Source organism: Bombina bombina, chromosome 5, assembly GCF_027579735.1.
Source record: "Bombina bombina isolate aBomBom1 chromosome 5, aBomBom1.pri, whole genome shotgun sequence".
NCBI lineage: Eukaryota > Metazoa > Chordata > Amphibia > Anura > Bombinatoridae > Bombina > Bombina bombina.
This window is the reverse complement of record NC_069503.1, coordinates 972,460,920-972,485,909: the sequence shown is the minus strand read 5'-3', so window position 1 is coordinate 972,485,909 and position 24,990 is coordinate 972,460,920. Positions and strand designations below refer to the sequence as shown.

Genomic DNA, 24,990 nt, shown 5'->3' with positions numbered 1-24,990 from the left:
CCCGCTGCCACTATAATAAATATATGAACCCCTAAACCGCCGCTCCCGGACCCCGCTGCCACCTACATTATACCTATTAACCCCAAATCTGCCGCCCCCTATACCACCGCCACCTACATAAAGTTATTAACCCCTATCCTGCCGATCCCGGCCCCCGCTGCAAATAAATTAATTGTTTAACCCCTAAACCGCCGCATCCGGAGCCCTCCACCACCTACATTACATTTATTAACCCCTATCCTGCCCCCCACACCGCTGCCACCTACAGTACATTGATTAACCCCTAATCTACCCCCCATACCGCCGCCAATATATTAAATGAATTAACCCCTAAACCTAAGTCTAACCCTAACCCTAACCTCCCCCTAACTTAAATATTATTTAAATGAATCTAAATAAATATTCCTATAATTAAATAAATTAATCCTATTTAAAACTAAATACTTACCTATAAAATAAACCCTAAGATAGCTACAATTTAATTAATAATTACATTGTAGCTATTTTAGGGTTTATTTTTATTTTACAGGCAACTTTGTATTTATTTTAACTAGGTACAATAGCTATTAAATAGTTATTAACTATTTAATAGCTACCTAGCTAAAATAAATACAAAATTACCTGTAAAATAAATCCTAACCTAAGTTACAATTACACCTAACACTACACTATCATTAAATAAATTAAATTAATTAACTACAATTACCTAACATTAAATAAAATTAACTAAAAATAACTAAAGTACAAAAAAACCCTCTAAATTACAGAAAATAAAAAAAATTACAAGAAGTTTAAACTAATTACACCTAATCTAAGCCCCCTAATAAAATAAAAAAGCCCCCCAAAATAATAAAATGCCCTACCCTATACTAAATTACAAATAGCCCTTAAAAGGGCCTTTTGCGGGGCATTGCCCCAAAGTAATTAGCTCTTTTACCTGTAAAAAAAAGAATACAATACCCTCCCCAACATTACAACCCACCACCCACACACCCCTACTCTAAAACCCACCCAATACCCCCTTAAAGAAACTTAACACTACCCCATTGAAGATCACCCTACCTTGAGCCTACCTTGAGTGTATAAAAGCATAACCTTTTCAGACATATTTCACACACTTGTGACTTATGTTATCTAAGTATTAATTTAATGTTAGGTGGGCTATCCCTTTGAGCTATCAATTTAATATTATATTGAATCAAACATCAATTAAAATTTTAAAATCATTGTCTGAACTATTACACCGTGTGTTCTAATGTCAGCATCAATGTTTATCTGTAATACTAATTTCACATATACATACTTTATAATACACAATGTAACAAATGACACTTACAAGTTCTAATGAGTGATCGATGACACAAGTCAAAATTGGTTCCGAAGTGCAGAGTGTAACTTGTGTTACATGGCTTAAACATGGTGCGCATAGATTTTTCACAAAAAATAAAAAGGAAGTTAGCTATATTATGTTGTGTATTAATTTAATTTTTATCTCTATATCCATTAGTGCGACAAGTTTGGGGCAAAACCTTTCAACAAATTTGTAGAAACAATATTGTCCCCTTGCATTGTAATGAGAGACAAAATTGTAACACAATCCATAAGTAGTAATTTATTTTTCATTTTTATCCCTATATCTACTAGTGCACCAAATGTGGATCAATAATATTGTTTGATTTTGAAAGGGTATACAATTTTAATAGAGTTTCTAATTTACTTTTATTATTTAATATACTTTATTGTCTTGCAGCATTGAACATAAGATTTCTGTGTTTTCAGACTCCCATTGAATTCTATGGCATCCGCAACCTCAAGGGTGGCGAATTGAAAACTAGGTATGCTGCGTTGGAATACAAGCGAGCGTACCTGTACAACAACTGTAAAGCATTGATCTGCATCGGATTCAGATTGCGGGATCGTATATTACATCACAAATTTCAACATTTTCCGATCTTGAAGCTTTGATAACTACAGCGGATCAATCTTGCGATAAATACGACATGGGATTCAAGCGTATTTCCAGTTGCCGCTTTAATAAATATACCCCACAGTGTCCACTGCCCATTTACATTGAAGGAGGGTGGACAGGTTCCCAAGTCACAAACTTTGTTGGTCTACCCATTAATACATGGGGCTATACAGCTAGTTATTTTATCCCATCTCATTTTATCTAGAAGCAGTAAGGATAAGATGTCAGATTTTTCAAGGTGAGAGCAAACTGTATTATTGCCTGGGTGATCAGAATTTCATGTCCTAATCCTGCACCAAAGTGGAAGACATTTTCTGCATAGTTTTATCCTGCTGGTTGAAAATAGAGTGATATATTTGGTTCAGCCAAATTTGTTTTGTTCATGCTGAACATTTGTTAAACATTTAACTTTGTTTTCATTAAATGAATGTAAATGTTCCAAAGCTACAGGTGAAAACGTTAACCTGTAGCTTTATACTTACCTTTAGCATGCTGGAGAGCCACGCTAACCTGCTGCTCTTCTTTACAGTGCCCCGGCCGCGCTAATATTAGGCTTAGCGCAGTGGCTCCCAGGGCCTCCACCAAAGGACCGGGAAAATACTGTGAAGAAGAGGAGCGGGTTATCACATTTTTTAAGCGAGCTAAAGGTAAGTATTTTAACCATTTAAAGAAAAATAATGAATACTGACTTTAGTCAGTATTTTGTTTTCTTTCAATTTTGGGTACATTCGAATATTCATTTTGTGAAAACAAAAGTAATTTCCCTGTTTCTTTAATGACTTAGCACTTGTTACAAAACAAAAGCACATACCTAGTTGAAAGTCTTTTTTGTGTGTTTGTTTATTTGTAACTGGAATTAAATTGCACACATTCCTGATTGGTCTTTTAATAAGAACAACTAAAAACAGCTTCAGCATAGGAATGTGTCAGGGTTAAATATATTGATTTTCAATCAACTTAACTGTTCTCTTAATATTTGTAGAAAAGCCTTAGGGGGAAATGTATAAAGCTGCAAAATGCAGCTTTATGCATCTTCGGTGCGGACTCACATAAGCAAACTTGCAGACAATAGCGCTGCTTCCTAATCTGCACGTCAGCTCTTAGCTGGAGGTTTAGAATCACCCAGGACAAGTCTCACCAGAATGATTGACAGCCTCTGCTGGCACGCAATTGGCCATGCACTAGCAGGGTGTGATATTTCACTATCAGCTGCTGGTGCGATGATAAATGCAGGCAGCATTTTGTCGCAATACCAGGTGTACAGGTTCGATGGAGCGAACCTTGTTCGCCCCGGTGCACCCATAATGATTCTACCGTACTCTTCATCTTGCAAATTTGTGAAATAACCTAGTCACAGCATCTAAGGATAATAAATATGGACCTATACTTGTGAGTTGTTATTTTCAAAAAAACTGAGATTCAAGTTGAAATTATAACATATATTTTAGAAAAACATCTGCAGAATTAAACATATACATAAGTACATGCATAAATAATACATGTTGGGGAAAAAATATTAGTAACTTCAAATTTATACTTACATACACATGCTGCAGCGATCAGTCTTACAGCATCATATGGAGGCTGACAAGATGGAAACATTGGTTGTACAATGTAGTTAGCAAAGGTAATAGCAATAATTGCTTGTGTTGTGGGTTCAATTATCAACAAGGATGACCACAGTCTGATAAAGGCAATAAATCCACCAAATGCTTCAAGTATGTAAGCATAGCTAGCCCCAGATTTTATGACTGATGTCCCTAGTTCAGCGTAACACAAAGCTCCAAACATAGAAAATATTCCACCCAGTGCCCAGATTAACAGGGAAAGTCCAAAAGAGGCACTATACATCAGAACGCCTTTTGGAGATACAAATATTCCAGATCCAATCATGTTTCCAACTATTAAGGAAACACCATTAAACAATGTAATTTCTTGTTTCATTTGCATTTTCTCCTTTGCCTTTTTATCAGGTTCTGTGTCCATTGTTGCATTGCAGATTTCAGCTTTCCTTTCGTTTTGCACACAGAACAATGAAGTCCAGTGCTCTGCCATATTGATGCACGTTTACAACCTAATAGAAAGTAAACAAAAGTAATTCAAATATATATTTGGAAAAGATTTTCTGCCAATAGTAACACAACCTTTTTTCCAATGCTGTGTGACACGACTAGCTAAAAAACGTTGTAAACTAAAGGCCTGATGAACAAAACTGTTCTGGCAAGATGACCTAATATGTCTCGTCAGTACTAGGATTGGGCGAATGTGCTGGAAGTTGAATTAGTTTGGTAGAACGAATTGTCCTGTGGACATTCGTTTTGGACAATGGAATGTTGATAAGAAAGTAAATCCATTAACCCCTTAATGACCACAGCACTTTTCCATTTTCTGACCGTTTGGGACCAAGGCTATTTTTACATTTCTGCAGTGTTTGTGTTTAGCTGTAATTGTACTCTTACTCATTTACTGTACCCACACATATTATATACCGTTTTTCTCGCCATTAAATGGACTTTCTAAAGATACCATTATTTTCATCATATCTTATAATTTACTATAAAAAAAATATAAAATATGAGGAAAAAATGGAAAAAAACACACTTTTTCTAACTTTGACCCCCAAAATCTGTTACACATCTACAACCACCAAAAAACACCCATGCTAAATAGTTTCCAAATTTTGTCCTGAGTTTAGAAATACCCAATGTTTACATGTTCTTTGCTTTTTTTGCAAGTTATAGGGCAATAAATACAAGTAGCACTTTGCTATTTCCAAACCACTTTTTTTCAAACTTAGCGCTAGTTACATTAGGAACACTGATATCTTCCAGGAATCCCTGAATATCCCTTGACATGTATATATATTTTTTTAGAAGACATCCCAAAGTATTGATCTAGGCCCATTTTGGTATATTTCATGCCACCATTTCACCACCAAATGCGATCAAATAAAAAAAATTGTTCACTTTTTCAAACATTTTGTTACAAACTTTAGGTTTCTCACTGAATTTATTTACAAACAGCTTGTGCAATTATGGCACAAATGGTTGTAAATGCTTCTATGGAATCCCCTTTTTCATAAATAGCAGACATATATGGATTTGGTGTTGCTTTTTGGTAATTAGAAGGCCGCTAAATGCCACTACGTACCACACGTGTATTATGCCCAGCAATGAAGGGGTTAATTAGGGAGCATGTAGGGAGCTTGTAGGGTTAATTTTAGCTTTATTGTAGTGTAGTAGACAACCCTAAGTATTGATCTAGGCCCATTTTGGTATATTTCATGCCACCATTTCACCGCCAAATGCGATTAAATAAAAAAAAAGTAATTTTTTTTTCAATTTTAGGTTTCTCACTGAAATAATTTACAAACAGCTTGTGCAATTATGGCACAAATGGTTGTAAATGCTTCTCTGGGATCCCCTTTGTTGAGAAATAGCAGACATACATGGCTTTGGCGTTGCTTTTTGGTAATTAGAAGGCCGCTAAATGCCGCAGCGCATCACACGTGTATTATGGCTAGCAGTGAAGGGGTTAATTAGGTAGCATGTAGGGAGCTTGCAGGGTTAATTTTAGCTTTAGTGTAGAGATCAGCCTCCCACCTGACACATTACACCCCCTGATCCCTCCCAAACAGCTCTCTTCCCTCCCCCACCCCACAATTGTCCCCACCATGTTAAGTACTGGCAGAAAGTCTGCCAGTACTAAAAAAAAAAAAGCTATCCTTGATAAAAAATTTTTTTAAAAAAAAGGCATATTTACATATGCTGCTCTGGAGGATCCCCCCTTAGCCCCCAACCTCCCCGATACCCCCCAAACAGCTCTTTACCCATCCCCCTCTAACTTATTAGTAGCCATCTTTTGTACTGGCAGCTGTCTGCCAGTACCCAGTTTATAGTAAAACATTTGTTTTTATTCTTTTTTTAAATATTTTTCTGTAGTGTAGCTTGCCCCCCCAAAAGACCAACCCCCCACCCCCTCCCAGATCTCTTAGATCGACATACTTTAGATATTTTTGGCCCTCACTGCCACTTTTTTCACATCATTTTTCTGTAGTGTAGTGCCCCCGGCATTCCTGCCCACGATCCCGCCCCCCTCCACATCATAAGGCCCATCGATGGCCGCCCACCCGCCTCCCAGACTGGCTCCCACCCACCAACGAAACCGGCCATCGATGTCCGGTGCAGAGAGGGCCACAGAGTGGCTCTCTCTGCATCGGATGGCCAAGGGGGGTTATTGCAGGATGCCTCGATGTTGAGGCATCACTGCAATAACCGGAGAGCAGCTGGAAGCGAGCAGGATCGCTTCCATCTGCTTTCCAGACCGAGGACGTACGCCACACGTCCTCAGGTCTTAAGTGTATTTTTTTTGAGGACGTATGGCGTACGTCCTTGGTCGTTAAGGGGTTAAAATTTGGTAATCAAATCATGTTATTTATGGTTTTCAAATGTAACTTTAGTTCTCGAATGTTCATAATTAATTTTGATTATAACATTCGATTTAGCAAATACTATTCAGAAGTTTAATAGTTCATGTGATAGGGAATTTAGTAAATTTATACATTATAGATACAAATATTTCAATTTGAATGTTTCTATTTTGAATATTGCATTTAAAGAAAGCATTAGAAATACTATTACAAATATATCAATAAGAATTTTTCAAATTCGAATATTGCATAATTCAAATTGAATTATTAGAAAAATTCAAATGGAATATTACATTTAAAGGGACACTGAACCCAAATTTTTTCTTTTGTGATTCAGATAGAGAGGCCGATTTACCAAATGTCTGTCGGACCTCATCCGACAGTGCGGATCAGGTCCGACAGACATCGCTGCCCCCTGCAGACTGGCGGCCAATGGGCCACCAGCAGGGAGGTGTCAATCAACCCGATCGTACTCGATCGGGTTGAATTGTGGCGATTCCTTTCCGCCTCTTCAGAGCAGGCGGACAGGGTTATGGAGCAGCGGTCTTCAGAAACTTGTGTTTCTGGCGAGTCTGAAGACTCGCCAGAAACACGGGCCCTCAAGCTCCATCCGGAGCTTGATAAATGGGCCTCATTGCATGCAATTTTAAGCATTTTTCTAATTTACTCCTATTTTCAAATTTTCTTCATTCTCTTGGTATCTTTATTTGAAAAGCAAGAATGCAAGTTTAAAAGCCCACCCACCAATAAACAAGTGCTGTCCAGGGTCTGAACTATAAATTTGCCGGCACCTTAGCTTAGATGCCTTCTTTTTCAAATAAAGATAGCAAGAGAGCGAAGAAAAATTGCTAATAGGAGTAAATTAGAAAGTTGCTTACAATTGCCTGCTCTATCTGAATCATTAAAGAAACAATTTGGGTTCAGTATCTCTTTAAAGAATGAATTAGAAAACATAATTTATGCTTACCTGATAAATTTATTTCTCTTGTAGTGTATCCAGTCCACGGATCATCCATTACTTATGGGATATTAACTCCTCCCCAACAGGAAGTGCAAGAGGATTCACCCAGCAGAGCTGCTATATAGCTCCTCCCCTAACTGCCATTACCAGTCATTCGACCGAAAACATGCAGAGAAAGGAAAACCATAGGGTACAGTGGTGACTGTAGTTTAATGGAAAAATTACCTGCCTTAAAGTGACAGGGCGGGCCGTGGACTGGATACACTACAAGAGAAATAAATTTATCAGGTAAGCATAAATTATGTTTTCTCTTGTTAAGTGTATCCAGTCCACGGATCATCCATTACTTATGGGATACCAATACCAAAGCTAAAGTACACGGATGACGGGAGGGACAGGCAGGCTCTTTATACGGAAGGAACCACTGCCTGAAGAACCTTTCTCCCAAAAACAGCCTCCGAAGAAGCAAAAGTGTCAAATTTGTAAAATTTGGAAAAAGTATGAAGAGAAGACCAAGTTGCAGCCTTGCAAATCTGTTCAACAGAAGCCTCATTCTTAAAGGCCCAAGTGGAAGCCACAGCTCTAGTAGAATGTGCTGTAATTCTTTCAGGAGGCTGCTGTCCAGCAGTCTCATAGGCTAACCGTATTATGCTACGAAGCCAAAAGGAGAGAGAGGTAGCCGAAGCTTTTTGACCTCTCCTCTGACCAGAATAAACGACAAACAGGGAAGACGTTTGTCGAAAATCCTTAGTTGCCTGTAGATAAAATTTCAGGGCACGGACTACATCTAGATTGTGTAGCAGACGTTCCTTTTTCGAAGAAGGATTAGGACACAAAGATGTAACCACAATCTCTTGATTGATATTCCTGTTAGTGACCACCTTAGATAGGAACCCAGGTTTAGTACGCAGAACTACCTTGTCTGAATGAAAAATCAGATAAGGAGAATCACAATGTAAGGCAGATAACTCAGAGACTCTTCGAGCCGAGGAAATCGCCATTAAAAACAGAACTTTCCAAGATAACAACTTGATATCAATGGAATGAAGGGGTTCAAACGGAACCCCCTGTAAAACATTAAGAACTAAGTTCAAACTCCATGGTGGAGCAACAGTTTTAAACACAGGCTTGATCCTAGCTAAAGCCTGACAAAAAGCTTGAACGTCCGGAACTTCTGACAGACGTTTGTGTAAAAGAATGGACAGAGCTGAAATCTGTCCCTTTAAGGAACTAGCGGATAAACCCTTTTCTAAACCTTCTTGTAGAAAAGACAATATCCTCGGAATCCTAACCTTACTCCATGAGTAACTCTTGGATTCGCACCAATATAAGTATTTGCGCCATATCTTATGGTAAATCTTTCTGGTAACAGGCTTCCTAGCCTGTATTAAGGTATCAATAACTGACTCAGAAAAACCACGTTTTGATAAAATCAAGCGTTCAATTTCCAAGCAGCTTCAGCTTCAGAGAAATTAGATTTTGATGTTTGAAGGGACCCTGGATCAGAAGGTCCTGTTTCAGAGGTAGCGACCAAGGTGGACAGGATGACATGTCCACTAGATCTGCATACCAAGTCCTGCGTGGCCATGCAGGCGTTATTAGAATCACTGATGCTCTCTCCTGTTTGATTCTGGCAATCAATCGAGGAAGCATCGGGAAGGGTGGAAACACATAAGCCATCCCGAAGGTCCAAGGTGCTGTCAAAGCATCTATCAGAACCGCTCCCGGATCCCTGGATCTGGACCCGTAACGAGGAAGCTTGGCGTTCTGTCGAGACGCAATGAGATCTATCTCTGGTTTGCCCCAACGTCGAAGAATTTGGGCAAAGACCTCCGGATGAAGTTCCCACTCCCCCGGATGAAAAGTCTGACGACTTAAGAAATCCGCCTCCCAGTTCTCCACTCCCGGGATGTGGATTGCTGACAGGTGGCAAGAGTGAGACTCTGCCCAGCGAATTATCTTTGATACTTCCATCATTGCTAGGGAGCTTCTTGTCCCTCCCTGATGGTTGATGTAAGCTACAGTCGTGATGTTGTCCGACTGAAACCTGATGAACCCCCGAGTTGTTAACTGGGGCCAAGCCAGAAGGGCATTGAGAACTGCTCTCAATTCCAGAATGTTTATTGGTAGGAGACTCTCCTCCTGATTCCATTGTCCCTGAGCCTTCAGAGAATTCCAGACAGCGCCCCAACCTAGTAGGCTGGCGTCTGTTGTTACAATTGTCCAGTCCGGCCTGCTGAATGGCATCCCCCTGGACAGATGTGGCCGAGAAAGCCACCATAGAAGAGAATTTCTGGTCTCTTGATCCAGATTCAGAGTAGGGGACAAGTCTGAGTAATCCCCATTCCACTGACTTAGCATGCACAATTGCAGCGGTCTGAGATGTAGACGTGCAAAGGGTACTATGTCCATTGCTGCTACCATTAAGCCGATCACCTCCATGCATTGAGCTACTGACGGGTGTTGAATGGAATGAAGGACACGGCATGCATTTTGAAGCTTTGTTAACCTGTCTTCTGTCAGGTAAATCTTCATTTCTACAGAATCTATAAGAGTCCCCAAGAAGGGAACTCTTGTGAGTGGAAAGAGAGAACTCTTCTTTTCGTTCACCTTCCATCCATGCGACCTTAGAAATGCCAGTACTAACTCTGTATGAGACTTGGCAGTTTGAAAGCTTGAAGCTTGTATCAGAATGTCGTCTAGGTACGGAGCTACCGCAATTCCTCGCGGTCTTAGTACCGCCAGAAGAGCACACAGAACCTTTGTGAAGATTCTCGGAGCCGTAGCCAATCCGAATGGAAGAGCTACAAACTGGTAATGCCTGTCTAGAAAGGCAAACCTTAGATACCGGTAATGATCTTTGTGAATCGGTATGTGAAGGTAAGCATCCTTTAAATCCACTGTGGTCATGTACTGACCCTTTTGGATCATGGGTAAAATTGTCCGAATAGTTTCCATTTTGAACGATGGAACTCTTAGGAATTTGTTTAGGATCTTTAAATCCAAGATTGGCCTGAAAGTTCCCTCTTTTTTGGGAACCACAAACAGATTTGAGTAAAACCCTTGTCCTTGTTCCGACCGCGGAACCGGATGGATCACTCCCATTAATAAAAGTTCTTGTACGCAGCGTAGAAACGCCTCTTTCTTTATTTGGTTTGTTGACAACCTTGACAGATGAAATCTCCCTCTTGGGGGAGAGAATTTGAAGTCTAGAAGGTATCCCTGAGATATGATCTCTAACGCCCAGGGATCCTGGACATCTCTTGCCCAAGCCTGGGCGAAGAGAGAAAGTCTGCCCCCCACTAGATCCGTTCCCGGATCGGGGGCCCTCGATTCATGCTGTCTTAGGGGCAGCAGCAGGTTTCCTGGCCTGCTTGCCCTTGTTCCAGGACTGGTTAGGTCTCCAGCCTTGTCTGTAGCGAGCAACAGCTCCTTCCTGTTTTGGTGCAGAGGAAGTTGATGCTGCTCCTGCTTTGAAATTACGAAAGGAACGAAAATTAGACTGTCTAGCCTTAGGTTTGGCTCTGTCTTGAGGCAGGGCATGGCCTTTACCTCCTGTAATGTCAGCGATAATTTCTTTCAACCCGGGCCCTGAATAAGGTCTGCCCTTTGAAAGGTATATTAAGCAATTTAGATTTAGAAGTAACGTCAGCTGACCAGGATTTTAGCCACAGTGCTCTGCGTGCCTGAATGGCGAATCCGGAATTCTTAGCCGTAAGTTTAGTTAAATGTACTACGGCATCTGAAATAAATGAGTTAGCTAACTTAAGGGCTTTAAGCTTGTGTGTAATCTCATCTAATGGAGCTGATTCAAGTGTCTCTTCCAGAGACTCAAACCAAAATGCTGCTGCAGCCGTGACAGGCGCAATGCATGCAAGAGGTTGCAATATAAAACCTTGTTGAACAAACATTTTCTTAAGGTAACCCTCTAACTTTTTATCCATTGGATCTGAAAAGGCACAGCTATCCTCCACCGGGATAGTGGTACGCTTAGCTAAAGTAGAAACTGCTCCCTCCACCTTAGGGACCGTTTGCCATAAGTCCCGTGTGGTGGCGTCTATTGGAAACATCTTTCTAAATATCGGAGGGGGTGAGAACGGCACACCGGGTCTATCCCACTCCTTAGTAACAATTTCAGTAAGTCTCTTAGGTATAGGAAAAACGTCAGTACTCGCCGGTACCGCAAAATATTTATCCAACCTACACATTTTCTCTGGTATTGCAACTGTGTTACAATCATTCAGAGCCGCTAACACCTCCCCTAGTAATACACGGAGGTTTTCCAGCTTAAATTTAAAATTTGAAATATCTGAATCCAGTTTGTTTGGATCAGAACCGTCACCCGCAGAATGAAGCTCTCCGTCCTCATGTTCTGCAAATTGTGACGCAGTGTCTGACATGGCCCTAATATTATCAGCGCACTCTGTTCTCACCCCAGAGTGATCACGCTTACCTCTTAGTTCTGGTAATTTAGCGAAAACTTCAGTCATAACAGTAGCCATATCCTGTAATGTGATTTGTAATGGCCGCCCAGATGTACTCGGCGCTACAATATCACGCACCTCCCGAGCGGGAGATGCAGGTACTGACACGTGAGGCGAGTTAGTCGGCATAACTCTCCCCTCGTTGTTTGGTGAAATATGTTCAATTTGTACAGATTGACTTTTATTTAAAGTAGCATCAATACAGTTAGTACATAAATTTCTATTGGGCTCCACTTTGGCTTTAGCACATATAGCACAGATATCTTCCTCTGAATCAGACATGTTTAACACACTAGCAAATAAACTAGCAACTTGGAAATACTTTTCAAGTAATTTACTATAATATGAAAACGTACTGTGCCTATAAGAAGCACAGAAAAAGTTATGACAGTTGAAAATTAATAAACTGAAAAGTTATAGCATCAAATCTTTGTAAAAAACACAATTTTAGCAAAGGATTGCTCCCATTAGCAAAGGATAACTAACCCTGATAGCAGAAAAAAAAAAAAAAATACAGAAATAAACGTTTTTTTTTTTTTATCACAGTCAACTACAATCTCACAGCTCTGCTGTGAGTGATTACCTCCCTCAAAACAAGTTTTGAAGACCCCTGAGTTCTGTAGAGATGAACCGGATCATGCAGGGAAGACAATAAACTTCTGACTGAATTTTTTGATGCGTAGCAAAAGCACCAAAAAAGGTCCCTCCCCCTCACACATAACAGTGAGAGAGATCAGTAAACTGTCATAAATTAAATAAAACGACTGCCAAGTGGAAAAAAATAGTGCCCAAAACATTTTTTCACCCAGTACCTCAGAAAATTAAACGATTTTACATGCCAGCAAAAAACGTTTAACATTAATAAATTGAGTGTTATTAAAAAGCCTGTTGCTAGTCCCTGCAAATTAGGCTAAAGTTTTATGCATACAGTATAATTCCAGTGAAGTGCCATTCCCCAGAATACTGAAGTGTAAAATATACATACATGACAGCCTGATACCAGTTGCTGCTACTGCATTTAAGGCTGAGTTTACATTATATCGGTATGGCAGAATTTTCTCATCAATTCCATTGTCAGAAAATAATAAGATGCTACATACCTCTTTGCAGATTAATCTGCCCGCTGTCCCCTGATCTGAAGTTTACCTCTCCTCAGATGGCTGAGAAACAGCAATATGATCTTAACTACTCCGGCTAAAATCATAGAAAAACTCAGGTAGATTCTTCTTCAAATTCTACCAGAGAAGGAATAACACACTCCGGTGCTATTATAAAATAACAAACTTTTGATTGAAGGTATGAAACTAAGTATAATCACCACAGTCCTCTCACACATCCTATCTATTCGTTGGGTGCAAGAGAATGACTGGTAATGGCAGTTAGGGGAGGAGCTATATAGCAGCTCTGCTGGGTGAATCCTCTTGCACTTCCTGTTGGGGAGGAGTTAATATCCCATAAGTAATGGATGATCCGTGGACTGGATACACTTAACAAGAGAAATACTATTACATTAAACAAATGTTAAAATGTACAAACATTCGAAATTCAAAACGAACAAAGTAATGTGCTAAAGTAATGTGTTAAATTTGTTTAATTTTTCGAATGTTGCAAAACATTCGCCCTTCCCTAGTCAGTACCATGAGGTCCCTCAAACACATTAAAAAGCTATAGCTGTTTCAAAAGTGTATTTAAGTATGCACCGTGCACCAGCATTTTAAACGCAGCACTTGCTCAGAGGGCCTAAGGTGCTTGTACCATCTGGTAATGACTCAATTTATTAATTGCTGACATGATACTCTCGACACTTGTATTCTGAGCAGCTGCAGTATTTAAAATGCTGGTGCACTAAGGATATCTAGCTATGCTTCACATGAACGTGCAGAGAAAAATGTTAACACGAAAACTGTGATAGCTTTTACTAGAAGCATTTTTAGCAATACAAGTATATTGCAAATATGTTTCTATTCAAAGATGTAATTCATCTATGTGCATTTATATTTTGACCGGAATGTCCCTTTAACAGGCTCTAACACATTACAGTATTTTCTTTTTGTACTTTTATGCCCCTTTAAAATGTCTGTTTATGTCAATATGCTTCTAGTAAAACTCTTTTTACTCTTTGTTTTAGTGATAGATTTTACTATGTGCGTGACCAGGGGAGCATACAGCTGTATGCACTTGTCATTGTAAAATACTGTCTGACTATCACCTAGATTACGAGTTTTGCGTTAATGATGTTTTTGTGCAGGATTTTCAAAAAGCTTGCTTTACAGCCTATACCGACACGATCCATACCGCCATCTGAAACCAGTAGTTATGAGTTTTGCGCCACAAAAATGTTTCGCAACTAAACTGTTACAAAGTACACTAACACCCATAAACTATCTATTAACCCCTAAACCGCCACCCTCCTGCATTGCAAATACTATATTACGCCTATTAACCCCTAATCTGCCGTCAACCCACATCGCAACTATTAAATAAATGTATTAACCCCTAATCTGCCGCTCCCGACATCGCCGACACTATTATAAAGTTATTATCCCCTAAACCTCCGGCCTCCCACATCTCGGCAACTAAATAAACCTATTAACCCCTAAACCTCCGACCTCCCACATCTCTGCCACTAAATAAACCTATTAACCCCTAAACTTACCTGTGAAATAAAAATAAACCTAACGTTAAACTATAAATTAACCTAACCTTACTATTCTAATAAAATAAAAAATACTACCAATTAAAATATCTAAATTACAAATTTAAAAAACACTACGACAAAATTTAAAAATTCTAAAATTACAAAAAATAATAAACACTAAATTACGAATTAAAATAATAAACGTAATGATCAAAAATAAAAAATTACATCTAATAGCCCTATAAAAAGCCCCCCCAAAATAAAAACACCCCCTAGCCTACAATAAACTACCAATAGCCTTAAAAAGGGCCTTTTGTAGGGTATTGTCCTAAGTTAAACAGCTATTTTACCTGTAAAAAATATACAAAGTTCCCCCAACAGTAAAACTCACCACCCAACCAACCCCCCCAAAAAAACGGCATTCAGCTCTTTTTTAATTGCCCTTAAAAGGGCATTCAGCTCTTTTTAATTGCCCTTAAAAGGGCATTTAGCTCTTTTTCAAAAGCCCAAACCCTAATCTGAACAAAAAAACATCCCAAAAAATAAAAAAATACCTAACACTAACCCCAGAATATCTACTCACGTGTGCTGAAGTCCGGATATCCAGACGGCAAGAAGTCTTCATCCAGGCGGCGACATCTTCATCCATTGCGGGGGCGTCTTCTATCTTCATCTCGGTGGTGTGGCGAAGAATCCAGCGTGGAGCGTCCTCTTCATACAGTCCCTGACGTACACTGAAGCTTCAATGCAAGGTAGCCATTTCAAAATGGCGTACCTTGCATTCCTATTGGCTGATTTGATTCTTCAAATTCAAATCAGCCAATCGGATGAGAGCTTCTAAAATCCTATTGGCTGTTCAAAACAGCCAATAGGATGAGAGCTATTAGGGCTATTAGATTAGGTGTTATTTTTATATTTTTGATAATTTCCTTTATTATTTTTTGCAAGCTTAGGGCGCAATCCGATATATAGCGTAGTTTTCGGCGCAAGCGAGGGAACCCGCGCCGCCCGTAATTTCACCTCGCACATTGGGGTATTACATATACCCCGCCAGCAGTTCCTAAAGTGCCGTAAGTCTGATAAACTAGCGATGTTCAGAAATGAGCGTAAGTACAGATTTCTGGAGTCGCCAGTGACTTACGGCACTTTAGAAACTGCCGGCCCTAAGAAAACTAACTAAAATATTAAATCTCCTGTAACTGTCTAACCTGCCTCCCAAAAATAAGCCCGACACGTATACCCCTATATCCGCAATCCCCCCTCTCACTCCTAATAATAAATGTATTAACCCCTAAACCGCCATAGCCCAAACCGCAAGTAATAACTAAATTATTAACCCCAAAACCGCCATAGCCCACACCGCAATAAACCTATTCTATTATTAACCCCTAAACTGCCATAGCCCACATAGCCTATTAAATCTATTAACCCCTAATCTGCCGCCGCCACTATAATAAAGTTATTAACCCCTAACAGTGGCGTAGCGTGGCTTCTCAGCGCCCAGGGCAAGGCAAGAATTGCGCCCCCCTAATCCATTAGCACTGAATGAGTTTCTTCCACCAGTACAGTAGGGATTGGCAAATTTGCTTTGAATCTAGGAGACAGCTCAACAACTTAGGAGACAGGTTTTTGTTTTAAAACAAAGCTTTATTTTAACAACAAAAATATATACTATATATATATATATATATATATATATATATATATATATATATATATATATATATATATATATATATATATATATATATATATATATATATATATATATAATTCTAAACTCTACATTCATCCTTAAAAATTAGGATTCAATATGGTTGCAGGCAGCCATTACTTTATTATATACATTAAGTAAGTACATTATATAACTTAACAATTACATTTTTTATGGTTTAATATTTAAACATGGGATTTCATTTTTAAAATACATGTGAGCCAGCATGCCAGAGTGTGAGAGTGATCTATGCTGCTTTAAAGTGAAAGCCAGTTATTATTATTTTTTAAATTCATTTTTAACCTGGGTAAAACATACATCTTGTATGTTTTATTTTACCCAGGTTAAAAATTAATTTTAAATAAAATAACCAGCTTTCACTTTAAAGTAGCATAGATCACTCTCACACTCTGGCATGCTGGCTGGCTCAGACTCTGGGTCCTTTGGAAGTTGGAATTTGGCTGGCTGGCTCAGAGTGACTCTGGGTCCTTTGGAATTTGGCTGACTTGCTGGCTGGCTGGCTGGCCCTGCGACGTCACGTGGGTAACGGTAGAAGCTAAGCTGCATTTTGCGTGCGTTGCCATTTCCAATCCCTATTCCCCTGTGCCCAGGCAAAAACAGGGGCTATAATAATTTAATTATAATTCTGGCTGGCAGTGGCACTGGTGGTCTGGTTCTGATACGGACCTGGTGATGAGTTTGGTAATTTCTGTTGACACTACTTACCTTATCATTGCGGGCGCGGCGTGCTAGTCAGTCTGTGGCGTAAACACTAGTCTAGCAGCAGGTAACGGTCGGATAGGATAACACTCATAAAATTATCATAATTAAATCATTACACAGCACGGCTGGGCGCAGGCGCCTGTCAGATTTTTTAGCCTCCCTGTAGCGCCACTGGGAGTGGGACTGTGACTGTCTACTGTCTTGAGATGGTGGGGACTGGGGAGGCTGGGAGCCAAGCATTTTGCGCCCCTCAGAATTTTGCGCCCGGGGCAACCGCCCCTGTGGCCCCCCCCACGCTACGCCACTGACCCCTAAACCTAAGTCTAAACCTAACACCCCCTAACTTAATTATTATTTAAATAAATCTAAATAATATTACTATTATTAACTAAAGTATTCCTATTTAAAACTAAATACTTACCTATAAAATAAACCATAAGATAGCTACAATATAATTAATAATTACATTGTAGCTATTTTAGGATTTATTTTTATTTTACAGGCAACTTTGTATTTATTTCAACTAGGTGCAATAGCTATTAAATAGTTAATAACTATTTAATAGCTACCTAGTTAAAATAATTACAAAATTACCTGTAAAATAAATCCTAACCTAAGTTACAAATACACCTAACACTACACTATCAATAAATAAATTAAATGAATTATTATGACAATTAGCTAAAATTAAACACAATTAAATTAAATAAACTAAAGTACAAAAAATAAAAAAATAAAAATTACAGAAAATAATTTTTTTTTACAAGAAGGTTTAACTAATTACACCTAATCTAAGCCCCCTAATAAAATAAAATAGCCCCCCAAAATAATAAAATTCCCTACCCTATACTAAATTACAAATAGCCCTTAAAAGGGCTTTTTGCGGGACATTGTACTTTAGTTTATTTAATTTAATTGTATTTAATTTTAGCTAATTGTAATTAATTCATTTAATTTATTTATTGATAGTGTAGTGTTAGGTGTATTTGTAACTTAGGTTAGGATTTATTTTACAGGTAATTTTGTCATTATTTTAACTAGGTAGCTATTAAATAGTTATTAACTATTTAATAGCTATTGTACCTAGTTAAAATAAATACAAAGTTGCCTGTAAAGTAAAAATAAATCCTAAAATAGCTACAATGTAATTATTAATTATATTGTAGCTATCTTAGGGTTTATTTTATAGGTATTTAGTTTTAAATAGGAATAATAGTAATATTACTAGATTTATTTAAATAATAATTAAGTTAGGGGGGTGTTAGGGTTAGACTTAGGTTTAGGGGTTAATAACTTTATTATAGTGGCGGCGACGCTGGCGGCGGCAGATTACGGGTTAATAGATTTAATAGGATATGTGGGTTATGGCGGTTTAGGGGTTAATAATAGAATAGGTTTATTGCGGTGTGAGCTATGGCGGTTTAGGGGTTAATACACTTTATTAGTTATTGCGGTGGGGGGCATGTAGATAGACATTGCGCATGCGTTAGGTGTTAGTTTTTTTTTGCAGGCATTTTAGGGAGTTACGGTGCTCCCATACTCAGCGCAAGGCCTGCTACGGCTGCATTTTATGGCGAGGTGAAAATGGAGTAAGATTTCTCCATTTTCGCCACGTAAGGCCTAGCTTATAGGAGGAAAAATTGCGAGCGACGGGTGAAATATACGTGCCGCATTTAGATGCGGCGTTGTATATAGGATACCAAAAACGTGCAAAACCCGGCGTCGCCGGCTTTTGCGGGCGACACTGCATATCGGATCGGGCCCTTAGTGTTTTTTATTTTTCATAATTTTAGATGTTTTTTATTTTTTTCATAATGTTAGGTTTTTTAAATTTGTCATTTAGATTTTTTAATTGGTACTAGGTAGTATTTTTTATTTTATTAGAATAGTAAGGTTAGGTTAATTTATGTTTTAATGTTAGGTTTATTTTTATTTTACAGGTAAGTTTTTATTTATTTAAATATAGTGATATTGTAATATTAATTTAAAGTTAGGGGGGGTGTTAGGTTTAGGGGTTAATAGTTTAATTTAATGTTTTGCGTTGTGGGGGACCGGCATAGACATCAATGGTGTTGCGTTACAGAGATTTTTCATTCCGCGATCGCAGGTGTTTTTTCTAACACTCTCTCCCCATTGATGTCTATGGGGGAAAGCGTGCACTAGCACGTCAAAGCAGCCCTTGGATTTTGTACGGTATGGAGCTTAATGCCACCATATCGCACGCACAAGGAGGCTTTTCAATAACTCGTAATGGCAGCGCTATAGAAAGTGAAATAAAGCAACTTTTTTGGTGTTAGTTTTGCACCCTGTTTAGCACAAAACTCGGTAATCTAGGTGTTTGTTTGCTCTGATAATTTTGCAGATATGTAATTCTGACCTTTATTTTTTTCAGTATAATGGCATTTTTATTCATATCTTGTGCTATTATGCGAATCTGGAAACAGGTGGCTAAATCATATTTTATCTGTAAATGTAACAACTGGCAGGAGGAACAAAAAATCTACCTAGACTTTAATTGAGCTGGAAAATAATCTACTGTGATCCATATTTTATATCACTGTTCCATATACATTTATTGATAGCCTTTGCCCCTGACCTGCAGAGCACACTTGTTGACCTTTTTTCCCCCTTGTGGTGGAATAGGATCCAGGGACGTAACTACAGGGGTCTCAGAGGTGTACATTGGGACTGGGCTTGCACCTTTAGAGGTCCACAAACCAGTACCGACATTGCTACAGGGAGGTTGGTGGTGCCTGGGCTCCACCTGAATCATGTCTGGAGCCTTTGTTTTCCTCCATTGCAAAAAAAAGGCTCACAGTTTGAAGAAAGTGCATGAGTTTTTATTTACAATTTGGTTTCCATGATGGCCATCACAGTTTTGCTGTACAAAAAAACCTGCCATCATATTTGTAGAGGAAGGTTGAGAAAGTGCTTCTCCCCTGGCACAGACTAACTAGTGAGGAAGGATGACTACCCTGGGCCCCATTTATCATGTGCTGGATGGAAAAGGTTTGCTATGATGGACAAGGTTCACTATGATGAACCCCATCCCCCTGGCCTCACCTGGAGTGCTGCTCGCATTTATCATTGCACATATGATTGTACAAGCCACTGCCTGTGCTATTCTGCCCCTTGGTAGTGTGCATCAAGCGTGAGCAGGGGCTGTCAATCATCCAGATCAGATCAGGCTGTGATTATTTAAATCTGCCACACTTTAGCATTAATTGCTAAGGCCTGACACTGCATCCACAGCTTCCTAAAAAGGGCCTACAGTCACAGAGAAGCAGCTCCTGTTTTTTTGTTTGGATTTTTTTTTTTTAAATGTATAATAAAATAAAAAAAAAGGTATATACAAATATAAACTAATAGGCTAAAAATTAGAATGTCCTGGGGTTGATGTTTTTGTAGTATTTTAATTATAAACTTTAATAAATATACTTTAGAAATAGTTCCCATGCTTAGTGTTAAAACGTTTCACTTAACTAGATTAATTTCCAGTGTGTATCATGTTTACACTAGTTTTATTTCTCAAGAATGATTCCTGGAAGTAATGTTAGCATTGCATCCTGTACTTATCTATTTCTATCTGTAAATAGACTACGTTCTAAACTTTAAATTAAAACAGGTGTTTTTGAGCACTTTATTATCATTTATTCTGCTATGAGTAAAGATTGTTTTGGCATCTTTCTAATATTTAGAGTTGTCCTTACAATGTTCATTGCATACATCTAACAACCATAGTAGGAATTATTTTCAAGCATGTAGAGTTATCTTTCTAGGATTTTTCTCACCATGTGCTTGATGTTCTAAAGCTCACTGCTCAGATGAGATGATCTAAAAGGATCATTCAGCACTGCAAGATCCCGTACAAGATTCTAGAAAGGCAGATTTTGCTATGCTTCTCTAAGGGGCATTCCTGTGTTTCTGGATGTGGAGAGACAAGCCAAGTGCAATATAGCACTGCATGACATGAAAATCTTTTTACATTTATACTTTGCACTTCGTAATTTATATTACTTTAGATGTCAGATTGTATCATTTAAGTTTTATTACATGTAAGCTTATCACTTTCTATTTTGTATTTGAATGCATTTGATTCAGCATACAGCAGTGCATTTAGGATCCTGATTTTTTTTTTTTACAAATTCTGATTATGCTTTCACAGTTTCTGTATAACTTTAACAAGTTAGGACTATACTTTGTATATTTATGTGTATTTTCTAAAGATTACATTGCAATTTGTATTTGCTGTATGTAAAATAAAGGAGGGACAGGAGAGTTCCTAGTGTCTGTCAGAATCACTCTCACAATTTTCATGATATGCTCTAAGCATTTTGCACCTTTAGTTCTCACTATTCTGTCTTTCCATCTGCATGGGGGTGGTTTTCTCAAAATTCACAAAACACAGACAATTATTTAACTGACAGAAAAGTAATGTATACTAAACTAGAAACACATGCAAGTTAAAATATAGTGAAAATATTTCAGTTTAATTTGTATTTGCTGCAAACTGAGAATTTATATCAGTGTCAGGTGTACACCTGTTCAAGGTACATGGAACCTAAAATGTTTCTTACATGATTCAGATAGAACATAGATTTTTAAACAAATGTCAAATTGACTTTGTATCCTTTAGCCATGCAAAGCTTAAAAGTAATAAAACTTAAATGAGCCAATCTAAAGTCTAAAGTAATATAAAATAAAAAGCAGAAAGTGTAAGTGTAACAAAACTCTCATGTGATGCAGTGCTACATTGCACTGATCTTGTCTCTCCTTCACATACAAAAATACAGGAAACATTTAGCCAAATTTGCCTTTCTGGAATCTTGTAAGATATCTTGCAAAGCTGGCTGATAATTTTAGATCATCTCATCTGATTAGCAAGCTTTATGGGAGGCATCTTTAATCTTGCTGGGACTTCTAGATTCCATCTTTCTTTTGAGAATTTAGAGAATTTAGCACCATGACAGCACTATAATTTCTCTACAAGCTGGAGAATCTTTGATCATCAGGACCCATGTATGCTAGTTGGCCCATGTGACTAACACCAAAGTGCAAACCTACCAATTTTTCAGAACATTAAGACCTCTCAAGAACCTATTACTCATAGACTGCACAGTCTATGATTACAGTCACAAGGATTGAAACCAGTCAGACCATCTAACCTTTGGTTGCTACTGCTGTATATAGAGCACGTTGGTTGTTTGGTGTTCAGTGTTGCAATGCCTTATTTGCATGTTTAAACTGTCAATGTTAAATAAAGGATTTTTTAACAGTTGCTGGCGCTGATTCACATTGGATCCCTGTTTATTCTTCAAATTTAAATTAAAATGTTATCACTTCAGAAAGTTATTATTGTTTAATGACTAAAAAGTTCTTTAGAAGTGTTAAAATTATATTACATTGCAATGAGTTAGCAATGCTCAAATACCAGTTCAACCTTGTTTTACATTCAGTAGATCTAACCATAGACATTAAACACTAAATAAATGCTTGCGGCTAGATTTAGAGTTTTGTCGGTAAGGACCCGCGTAGCTAACGCTGTTTCCCCCCCCCCCCGCACCTTTTAAATACCGCTGGTATTTAGAGTTCACAGAACGGCTGCGTTAGGCTCCAAAAAGAGAGCGTATAGCATATTTACCGCCACTGCAACTCTCAATACCAGCGGTGCTTACGGACGCGGCCAGCTTCAAATAGGAAACAATGGGGCCGTTTGAGCTGGAAAAAAACCTAACACCTGCAAAAAAGCAGCGTTCAGCTCCTAACGTAGCCCCATTGTTTCCTATGGGGAAACACTTCCTAAGTCTGCACCTAACACCCTAACATGTACCCCGAGTCTAAACACCCCTAACCTTACACTTATTAACCCCTAATCTGCTGCCCCCGCTATCGCTGTCCCCTGCATATTTTTTTTAACCCCTAATCTGCCGCTCCGTACACCGCCGCCACCTACGTTATCCATATGTACCCCTAATCTCCTGCCCCTAACAACGCCGACCCCTATATTATATTTATTAACCCCTAATCTGCCGCCCCCAACGTCGCCGCCACCTACCTACACTTATTAACCCCTAATCTGCCGACCCGACCTCACCGCTACTATAATAAAGTTATTAACCCCTAATCCGCCTCACTCCCGCCTCAATAACCCTATAATAAATAATATTAACCCCTAATATTAACACCTAACTTCAAGTATTAACCCCTAATCTGCTGACCAGACCTCACCACTACTCTAATAAATTTATTAACCCCTAAAGCTAAGTCTAACCCTAACACTAACACCCCCCTAAGTTAAATATAATTTTTATCTAACGAAATAAATTATTTCTTATTAAATAATTTATTCCTATTTAAAGCTAAATACTTACCTGTAAAATAAACCCTAATATAGCTACAATATAAATAATAATTATATTGTAGCTATTTTAGGATTTATATTTATTTTACAGGCAACTTTGTATTTATTTTAACCAGGTACAATAACTATTAAATAGTTAATAACTATTTAATAGCTACCTAGTTAAAATAATTACAAAATTACCTGTAAAATAAATCCTAACCTAAGTTACAATTAAACCTAACACTACACTATCAATAAATTAATTAAATAAAATACCTACAATTATCTACAATTAAACTTAACACTACACTATCAATAAATAAATTAAATACAAATACCTACAAATAAATACAAATAAATACACTAACTAAAGTACAAAAAATAAAAAAAGAACTAAGTTACAAAAAAAATAATAATAATTTACAAACATTAGAAAAAGATTACAACAATTTTAAGCTAATTACACCTACTCTAAGCCCCCTAATAAAATAACAAAGCCCCTCAAAATAAAAAAAAATCCCTACCCTATTCTAAAATAAAAATAGAAAAGCTCTTTTACCTTACCGGCCCTTAAAAGGGCCTTTTGCGGGGCATGCCCCAAAGAATTCTGCTCTTTTGCCTGAAAAAAAAAAATACAATACCCCCCCAACATTACAACCCACCACCCACATACCCCTAATCTAACCCAACCCCCCGTTAAATAAACCTAACACTAAGCCCCTGAAGATCTTCCTACTTTGTCTTCACCACGCCGGGTATCACCAATCGGTCCAGAAGAGTCTCCGAAGTCTTCATCCAAGCCCAAGCGGGGGCTGAAGAGATCCATCATCGGGCTGAAGAGGTCCATCATCGGGCTGAAGTCTTGATCCAAGCGGTGGCTGAAGAGGTCCATCATCGGGCAGAAGTCTTCATCCTATACGGGCAGAAGAGGACATCCGGACCGGTAGACATCTTCATCCAAGCCGCATCTTCTATCTTCATCCATCCGGAGCGGAGCCATCTTCTTCCAGCCAACGCGGATCCATCCTCTTCTACCGACGCCTACTCGCTGAATGACGGTTCCTTTAAATGACGTCATCCAAGATGGCGTCCCTCGAATTCTGATTGGCTGATAGGATTCTATCAGCCAATCGGAATTAAGGTAGGAAAATTCTGATTGTCTGATGGAATCAGCCAATCAGATTGAGCTCGCATTCTATTGGCTGTTCCGATCAGCCAATAGAATGCGAGCTCAATCTGATTGGCTGATTGGATCAGCCAATCAGATTGAACTTGAATCTGATTGGCTGATTCCATCAATCAGAATTCGAGGGACGCCATCCTGGATGACGTCATTTAAAGGAACCATCATTCGGCGAGTAGGCGTTGGTAGAAGAGGATGGATCCGCGTCAGCTGGAAGAAGATGGCTCCGCTCCGCTCCAGATGGATGAAGATAGAAGATGCGGCTTGGATGAAGATGTCTACCGGTCCGGATGTCCTCTTCTGCCCGGATAGGATGAAGACTTCTGCTCGATGATGGACCTCTTCAGCCGCGGCTTGGATCAAGACTTCAGCCCGATGATGGACCTCTTCAGCCCGATGATGGATCTCTTCAGCTCCCGCTTGGGCTTGGATGAAGACTTCGGAGGCTCTTCTGGACCGATCGGTGATACCCGGCGTGGTGAAGATAAGGTAGGAAGATCTTCAGGGGCTTAGTGTTAGGTTTATTTAAGGGGGGTTTGGGTTAGA

General features: G+C 38.7%; 1 protein-coding gene across 4 annotated transcripts in view; it reads right to left on the bottom strand.

Moving 5' to 3' along the window:
• LOC128661035 (Y+L amino acid transporter 2-like) overlaps positions 1-24,990 on the bottom strand; it is a 102,122-nt gene that overhangs the window by 66,372 nt on the left and 10,760 nt on the right. For all 4 annotated transcript variants that reach the window (XM_053715181.1, XM_053715183.1, XM_053715184.1 and 1 more), the window contains exon 2: positions 3,511-4,043. In XM_053715181.1, the coding sequence (XP_053571156.1) occupies positions 3,511-4,024 (514 nt within the window). In that variant the 5' untranslated portion in view covers positions 4,025-4,043. The remainder of the gene's footprint in view (positions 1-3,510; positions 4,044-24,990) is intronic.